The sequence below is a fragment of the Clavelina lepadiformis genome, chromosome 8 (assembly GCF_947623445.1).
Source record: "Clavelina lepadiformis chromosome 8, kaClaLepa1.1, whole genome shotgun sequence".
In the NCBI taxonomy this organism is placed as follows: domain Eukaryota; kingdom Metazoa; phylum Chordata; class Ascidiacea; order Aplousobranchia; family Clavelinidae; genus Clavelina; species Clavelina lepadiformis.
In genome coordinates this window covers 7588048-7597023 of record NC_135247.1, presented here as the reverse complement: position 1 = coordinate 7597023, position 8976 = coordinate 7588048, and the positions used below count along the sequence as shown (strand labels likewise).

The following is an 8976-nucleotide window of genomic DNA, read 5'->3' as shown; positions in this document are numbered from 1 at the left end:
TTGTGAATCAGCCTCCACGGAAGACGTTTCCTGGTGTCCATCGTTTCGAACGTCAGTTACTGTTCGCACATTGTCACCATTGTCACTGGTGCCTGTAGGTAAACGTAATTCCGGTGGACGTAATGGTGAAGTCACATCCGACGTCGCGGCTTCCTCAACGTCATCGTCAGCCGGGTTTACTTGTGGGTAAGGCGCAAGGTCGGAAGTTGATACCGTACTCTCCCTTCCATTTGGATATCTAACTCGAGCAAAGGTGGGGTTCACCATCATTAATTCAACAGGATTGCAGACTGGATCGCCTTTGTTTCGCACGAATCGACGTAGCAGTACGGTTCCTTGATTTAGCAACCACGTAGGCATCGAGCTTCCCAGAGTTGCCCGTCTTGGAAAAGAAAACATTCTTTCATGTGGAGTTTCATTAGTGGCCGTACACAACAACGACCTAATTCCGTGTAGAGCTTGAGGGAGAACACGTTCCCAAATGTTCTTCAGAGGTTTTGTAGGAGGATAAAAGCAGTTTTACGGTTCTCCAAATCGTTTGATTGGCTCTTTCGCATTGCGAGTTCCCTTGAGGATGATACGGAGTGGAATAACTCGTCGCAATTCCTCGAGCCATTAAGAAATCTTTAAGTTCCCCACTCATGAAGCTGGATCCTCGATCACTATGTATGTATGCCGGAAAACCAAACAAGCAGAAAAGGTCGCTGAAACAATCGATAACTGTGTCTGAACTCTGAAGACATCTTCTTGCAGGGATAAACAAAAGGATAACGACTAAATTCATCAAGAATGACTAATAGATATGGTTTTGTCCCTTTAACGGGTCCTTTGAAGTCCATAGTCAAACGTTCCAACGGGTGAGTAGCTTTGATGAGTGTCTCAGGCGGTCTTTTAAAAAAGCGGGGTTTAATCTCGGCGCAAACACGACAGGACTTACAAGCGGTTCTTGTTTCCTCGCTCGTGTATGGAAGGTTTCGAACACGGATGAAATGATAGAGTCGAGCGTAGTCTGGATGTCCGAGAGAATCATGAAGCGATGACAAGTCTTTTAGGCAATCCACCGTGGTACAAACTCTTGAAAGGGCGTCGGGAACAACATTTTCCTTCCCTGGCTTGTGGCGAATTTCGTAGTGGAAAGGACTTAGTTCTAGACGCCACATCAGTATTTTGTTGTTTTTGATTTTTCCTCTGTTGGTTTTACTGAGCATAAAGGAAACCGATCGTTGGTCCGTTACTAATGTGAAAGTTCTCCCTTTTAGGTAATGGGCCCATTTACGGACCGCTTCTATGATAGCAGTAGCTCCTTTCTCAATAGAAGGATAGCGTCGTTCACATTTACTGAGTGTCCGAGACATGAACGCCACTGGGCGCCCTCCTTGTGACAAAGTGGCCGCAACGGCGTAGTCGGACGCATCGCACTCAACCTCGAATGACAGATCTTCACAGATACTACTGAGACTAGCTTTACCAATTTCTTCTTTTAACTCGGCAAAAGCATTTGACGCCTTAGCGTTCAACGGGAAATCGGTAGCCTTAAAAAGGGGGCCAGCTTTTCCGGAAAAGTTCTCGATCCATTTGGAATAGTATGCAAACATGCCACAAATTCTTGTAAGTTCCCGACGAGATTTCGGTGGAGGCATGTCAAGTAGCGGGCGGAGTCTTTCGGGGTCCGGCTTCACTTGATTGTGGGATATCTGGTACCCAAGCAGGTTTATGGTTTGCTGACGCAGTTTCGACTTCTCTTCGTTAAAAGTTAAACCGGTAAGCTTCGCGGCATTTAGTAAAGCTTCTAAATTTTGGTCATGTTCTTCAATCGTCGCGCCAGTAACTGTTACGTCGTCCAAGTATGCAAATACCTTTTTTCAGATTATGGCGTCGGATGAAGTCATCAATCACTCTTTGAAAAGGGGCCACACCGTTTGTAACACCAAAGGGAAGTCTTTTGTATTGATACAGGCGACCCAAAGCTTCAAACGCAGTGAATGGGCGTTCCTCCGCTCGAATCGGTACTTGGTGGTAGGCCGACCGTAGATCGAGTGAGCTATAGTATTTGTCCTTACCAACCTTGTTGACAATGTCCTCGATGCGTGGAAGCGGGTAAGCATCGAGCAGAGTGAAGCGATTGACAGTTTGCGAGTAGTCGACGGCTCAATGATGTCTTCGGAAAGTAATCTTTTAATTTCGGTTGTTATGAAGGCGGAGTCTTCCCTCGAGTAGGAACGAGTGCGAGAAGCGACCGGGTAGTAGTCCTTTTGCATAAATTCGAACAAGTTGGGTGGGTCAACATCGGCTGCCGCTACCGCGAAAACCTTTTCCGAAGCAGCAGACACAACAAGGGGATTTTCAGCTCCACCAAATTCGAAAGTAACCGCCTCATGTCTTTGTAGGAACTTCTGCCCCAAGATAATATCGGCACAAGAATTATGCATTACGTCCAGTACGACATTAGAGTAGCTGCGGCCAAGCAGTTGAATGGTTGTTTTAACATGACCTTGTGTTTCTAACTGCAGTTCAGTGGAAGCCATGGTTATATCACTCGCTTTTCTTTCCGGTTTTAAATCGATGTTTTCGGCTAAAGAGCTATCGATAAAATTTTCTGACGCGCCGGAATCTAACAAGGCTTTAACGAGTCGGCCTTTAATGACAGCGTTGACGACTGTACGCTGGAGGCAGCCGGGAGCACCTGCCAGAAATACGGTCCCAGATGTTTTAGCGGCAATGGCAGAATACCGTTCTGATAATTCACTCGATCCTTCAACATAGGCCGTTAAAGAAGTTTTTAGAAAAGAGCGATTACTGCGGCAGACATTTGAAAAATCGCCTCTTTTTCCACAATTGTGACATTCTCGATCACGGGCGGGACAATAATTACGACTATGTAGCGCACCGCCACAGTAGAAGCAAGTCTTCTGAGTCTTCAAATTACGCACCTTCGGAGCGACAGCTAATGACCCTCCAGTTTGTAGTGTATTTTCTTTAGGTGTCACAGCGGGCAACGTTGATTGGGCCGATGCCACCATGCGAGGACCCGTACTACCAGGTCCCATTGAGTTCGATTGCAATTGAGCTCGCTCTAAGTTATCGGCTAAATCGGCCGCTCGTTGTAGGTCGACATCATCTATCTCCAACAGGCGTTGACGTACGAGCGAAGAACTCACCCCATTAATGAAAGAGTCCCGTATAAGTTCGTCGCGGTACTTACTCGCTGTGACCGCTTCAAAAGTGCAATCCTTAGCGAGCATCTTAAGGGCACGAAGGTACTCCAGGACATTTTCCCCGTGATTTTGCTGCCTACTGACCAGTAGGTGTCGTGCGTAGACATTATTTCTCGGTCGGACGTACAACTCTTTCAGGAGAGTTACAATACTCTCGTAGCTATCACCTTCTTCTACGTAGGAGAAAACTTCTGGGGAAAGACAGCTTCGAACAACTCTTGTTTTATTTATTGCGGGCGATTGCGTAGGGCGTAGCTCTTCCAGTGTAGCAATGTAGTCTTCGACCGTCTGTAACCAATACTTGAAAACTTTATGGGCGTCGACGGTATCCGGGATAACCGTGAGATCTTTCGGTCGAAGTAAGAGCTTGTCCATGACCAGTTCGTCTTATCTTGTTTTTAATAAATTGTTATGACCTCGAAACTCAAACACTAAATTCAAGTAACTTAGGTTTTATTAAAAACAGAACAGAACAGTCCTAAAACAAATAGAATCAGTTAGGCAAACGTGAAAGCTATATAACACTTATATATATGAACTCATACTATTGAACAGCCGACCCACCGACACTGCGCTTACTACTGAAATGATGTTCTATCGATGAGACCGACACATTTAAGGTGGAGAAGCAATTAAGGCGATCAATCAAGGAGGCGTGATCAAGCGCAAAGCAAACTAGTGTAAACGAAGGAATTTCACCGGCGGAATGTCACCACAAATGTGTTATTACTACATGCTTCCTTCATGGAAGCGTGACAATGAACGTGATTTGCAAATCATATGCCCCATTAAAAGTTTATGACAAATGGTGGTGTGTTGTAGACTTGTATATAGTTGAACAAGCTGAACACACCATTAAGTCATAACTAGGGCAACCAGTTTTTTGACCTAAAAAGTTTAAATTTTGACCTTATTTTGACATAAAAAGTTAAAATTTTGACCTTATTTTGAAAAACGCTATACTGATAGTCTCTACACTGTCTACAGCAACTTTCTAATCTAAAGCAGCATTTAAAATTGACAAAACGCTTTTCTAGTGTTGACTTTTTTTCGTTTCTGCGTATTAAGATTGACAACTTGCAGTTTCAAATGCAATGCCTTCACATCGTGACGTCACCAGACGCGCTGAAAGGCCTTTCCTCTCTTTGTGGCTTTGGTTCTAAGTATAATTTGGGGCACTGGAATTGTTTGCGGTACAAGAAAAGAGAAAAACGGAAGAATAATATTACAAAATGGTTACAAAATTACAAGTTTAATAGATTTTGACCTAAAAAGAAGACCTAAAGAAACAATTTGACCGTATTTTGACCTAACGTAACATTTTGACTTTATTTGACCTAATAACTTCTATAGCACACGTCGTACAAAGCTGAAATTTGTTTTGTGCTTGTCTGATAGCATTCTGAGCAGGTTAAAAAAAATTGACCATATTGACTTTTGGTTGCCCTAGTCATAACTCATAACAGTGCAACACATCGTAGTTGATTTTGAATTTTTCCTTTCTGGTTTCCAGTCTCCAAGGTCGTGCACACTTTTTACAGCCAGAAAGCTCGATTGTTTGTGCTAAATTATTCTTGTCTGGTTACAGACATTTTCTTAGCAGTCACTTCAGTTTGTATTGTTTGTAATTTGACTGCCTTTGTAAGCTCGACCGCTTACCTTACACGATCAATTAGACGGTAAATCCTATACAACTCTCGCTAGTTGCTGTCAAGTTGTCGGGACAATCGATCATCACAATTGTTCACTTCGATTTATCATGATTATATTGATTGTTCATTGGTTAAACAAGGTGAAAACATAACATCGTGTCGAGATGACCAGAATATTAACGTCTTCTTGACAGGGTCATTTCAGACCAATAAAGAAAAATTCCGAGCGCCAACTGACCGAGATATACAGCAGCTTTTTTAGCAAATAAACACATAACAACGAAACACACATACGAGCAGAACCGCAGCTGTGAAAAACGTTTGGAAGACACTGTTAGCGTTGTCTTCCAAGTTGTGACGTTATTATTGGGATTACGATATATAAAATCATAAAATTATTTGAAAATAAAAGAGAAATATCTGTAAAAAAGATGATGAAGTATAATCAAAAATATAATAAATATAGAAATATAAACTGCAATAAACATAACCGAAGCTTGACAAGCATAAAAACATTATAGCCTACTATGACGAAAAGACATGGTTGTTACATTGCTCTATGGCTATGCGATGAAGTGAATCTGATTCCTGACTCCAAAAGGCAGCTGTTACAATAGTGGTTACCTTAGCTCATGTAGGCTATTTATCAGTCATAACTAGGGCAATTATTTTTTGACTTGTCAAAAAAAGTCAAAAATTTGTCAAATTTACAGCGTTGGGTCAAAAATTGTCAAAATTGTTTAAAAAGTCAAAATTTTTTACCAAGTCAAAATTGCTTACAAACTGCATTGTCGTAGTGTCATAGAAGTTGCACTGTAGGTGAACTTGTCATTTTACATTGCACACCTTGCAGCTTACTTTATACTGTTGTAAATGGCCCATTGTCTACTTATTGTGAATCAGCTCTTGCTTCGGTTTTGCTTTAGATACTTCATGTATCTTTAGTTTAGACCAGTGGTTCCCAACCTTTTTTGGTGTCGGGGCCGAATTTCAAACTTCAGAGTACGTATGGAGCCGCATGAAAACACTCAAGTAGGCTAATTAGAACGAAAATTTTAAAGCATAAAAGCATGTACCAATGAATAGCAACACTAACAAGAAAAATAACACAAATCAATTTAATGTCCAACTTGACTCGAACTCCAACTGACAAGTCAAAAAATAATCGCCCTAATTATTATACATAGATTTTTTATAATTTTTGAGGGATTTTCAGGGGTCAATGAGAGCCGCAAGAAGGCTAGCTTGGTACCGCATGCGGCTCTAAGAGCCGCGGTTGGGAATCACTGGTTTAGACAAATGTATTGAACAGTTTTAGTTGCAGTTTTTTTGGCAGTGATTTGTAATTAGCTCATTTCCCTTTTCAGAATAAGCTAGGTCTGTGTTCAGATTTTTGCCCTTCTTTACTACAATAGATTTTAACTTTTTGTACAATAATGGGTAATTTAACTACTATAAATAAGCTTATTTATACCTCAAAATTTGTCAAAAAAAGTTTTTTAATGTTAAAATTTTCAATTTTTAGGTCAAAAAATAATCGCCCTAGTCGAAAACAACAGAAGAAGATGAAAAGAGAAAGTACCACAACTTTACAAAATGTAGAAAGTAGCTTAAAGGCGCCATGTAGCGACAAACAAAGCTGTGCTTAATGGCCGCTACAATACTTACAAATAAAGAAATTGATCAAGGCCTTTAATGACATGGACTACTCAAACAAGTGTGGACATAGAAGTTTTACGTCGAGAAGGCATCCTATGCGGGTTACCTCCGTCCTATTAACGCCTCATCGGCTGCATAATCGGTGGTGGTGGTACCATGGTGTCTTCCAACTTGAGTTTGTGTAGATTTCGTGTGTACTGCATGACTGGGCAACGTCTGCATGGACGTTGTTGTCGTTTGTGGTGTTGGTTTGCGTAGGTGTTGACGTTGCTTACTATTAATGAGGTTGAAGGTTTTGCGTCTATCTGACCTTGACGAAATTGTGGTGCTTGACAATAGCGGATTGTTTTGTATCATTTGCAAGACTCCCTGCACTTCATAGCCTTATATTTCCCAAACGTTTGACGGTGATAGCATACCCACGACTTACGTTGACGCTTGTAGTTTGTAGCAGTATTGTTAGGCCTACCATAATTTCATCGCCAAAAAAGAGGACAATTTCTCCAGCAAGTACAATGCAAATAAAGTTTTACGTTTAAAGGATTTATCAGATGTTTTTGGATAATTATACGCAAAATGCACAAGTAATGCATTCAGCTTCAAAATTATTACGTCTTTTTCTGAAACAAAGATACTTCTGCTGCAGTTCGTCAGAAAACACAATGTTACTCTTTGGCATTATTGCTTAGCGTTATTTAGATTTTATGTTTGTCTAAAATAAAACAATGATAAGAAAAATGATTAGACCTCATGCCCTCACTGAAAAGTCATTTGACTTGACTTAGGCCTCATGCCGAAAAGTCACATAAACATAAAATTCTGTCGCAAATATAAGCAAGAAAGCGCAAAATGGTAAAAAGGAGGACATTTGGGCATTTTTCAGTGTCTTTGGAGGACAATTTGTTTTTCTTTAGAAAAGAGGACAAATCCTCCTAAAGGAGGACATATGGTAGCCCTAAGTATTGTCATGGGAAATGGTTTCACAAACTCCTTCATGCTTCTAGCCCCTTGGCTGCACAGAGAAATAAAGCGAGTCGACCATAGAGTAGCCTAACTGCAACGTGCGGCACCCTTGATGTTTGTTACGCGACACTTCGTGATCTAGGCCAATACAGCTGTGGGTTAAAGCTTCGATATGCACTTTCAGCTTTGAGATTTGTTCCTGGAGAACTTGAACGACTGAAGAAGTGTAGGAAGAATATTTGAATCGTAGAGATCATTGTTACGCTTGTCATGCCCACACAATCAGAAAATGGCAGGTAATTCGTGTTTACTTGGATTGCGGGTATGTACCACTGTAACGTAGCAAAAAGGTTTGATACGTTGTGATACGATACGTTTGATTTTAGCTGCCGTTGTATCTTAAGTAGCTCCGATAAATCTGACCCTTGAAAGGGCGTGCTCATCCCAGCTTCACAGACATCTACAATACTAAACTGGTGTGATTCAGAAATGTGACTCAGATCACACCGTCGTTTATTCGGCGATGCAAGAGTGTGTGTTCTGCAGAAACTCGGGTTGTTTTATAGAATCCAAGAGTACGAAAAACGCGCATGCCGCACACGCGACACTGATAACCACACGTCTATCGCTAAATTACATCATCAATTCTCAATTTTAATTTTTTTTACCATTGCATGATGTGAGGACACTCATTAAGTGTCCAGTACAACTTGAGGTAGTTTTCCATTTTAAAAATTGTTTAACACACAGCAAACACGTCGTTGAACACGTCAGGTATAAAATTGGATAAAGCGATTTTTCCTTAATTTGGTTAAATTTCATTGCTCAATTTCGTCATAGTTTCCTACTTAGAATATTTTTGACCATTGCATGACTTCAGAACAGTTGTTAAGTATCATATACGGCTAGTTTTCCGTTGTGTAAAAATGGTTTAACACCCAGCGGACTGCGGACATCGTCAAACCAACGATATAAAGAACTTTATATCGTTGGTTAAACACATCTGAAACAAACACATGTTAATTAAATACATCGTTAAACCAATGCCTTTATAATACATAGTATTGTATACATTATATACAATTGTATTATAAAGGCATTGGTTAAACAAGCATTGTTAAAGGATTTTTTTTCTAATTTTGATAAAGTTCATCTGAAAAATACGTCATCATTCCACAATTTTAATTTTTTCACCCTTGCATGACGTCAGGACACTAAGTGTCAAAACTCCCCTAGTGTCAAACTCCCCTCCCCAAGACAGCAGCTAGTAGTCTAGTACAGGGGTGGGCAAACTTGTTCAATGAAAGAGTCAATTGCGGAAAAATATTAACACCAGCGAGCCGCAAAATCAGTAATCAATTTGGTTATTATATTATTAGTAGTCATTTTGGGATATTACTTTTTAGCTAGAAGACCCATAAAAAACATGTCGGTGAGGTGCACTTTGACAACCTTTGCCATTGAGTATAGAATCTATACCTGAAAAC

General features: G+C 40.6%; 1 protein-coding gene across 1 annotated transcript; it reads right to left on the bottom strand.

Annotated features, from left to right (window-relative positions):
- Window positions 1–442: 442 nt before the first annotated feature.
- Window positions 443–3590, bottom strand: LOC143468702 (uncharacterized). Its single transcript, XM_076966056.1, has 3 exons — window positions 1917–3590; window positions 848–1856; window positions 443–774 (listed from the first exon to the last, which is right to left on the bottom strand). The coding sequence occupies exons 1-3, from the start codon at window positions 3588–3590 to the stop codon at window positions 443–445; spliced, it is 3015 nt and encodes a 1004-aa protein (XP_076822171.1).
- Window positions 3591–8976: the final 5386 nt, after the last annotated feature.

What these genes read in the sequence shown, in the direction of transcription:
- LOC143468702 (XM_076966056.1), bottom strand. Translation starts at nt 3,590, where the DNA reads ATGGACAAGCTCTTACTTCGACCGAAAGATCTCACGGTTATCCCGGAT. An exon ending in TCCCTTTGGTGTTACAAACG is followed by an intron (nt 1,857 to 1,916) that starts GTGTGGCCCCTT and finishes ATCTGAAAAAAG; the next exon opens with GTATTTGCATACTTGGACGA. An exon ending in AGCTACTCACCCGTTGGAAC is followed by an intron (nt 775 to 847) that starts GTTTGACTATGG and finishes TGATGAATTTAG; the next exon opens with TCGTTATCCTTTTGTTTATC.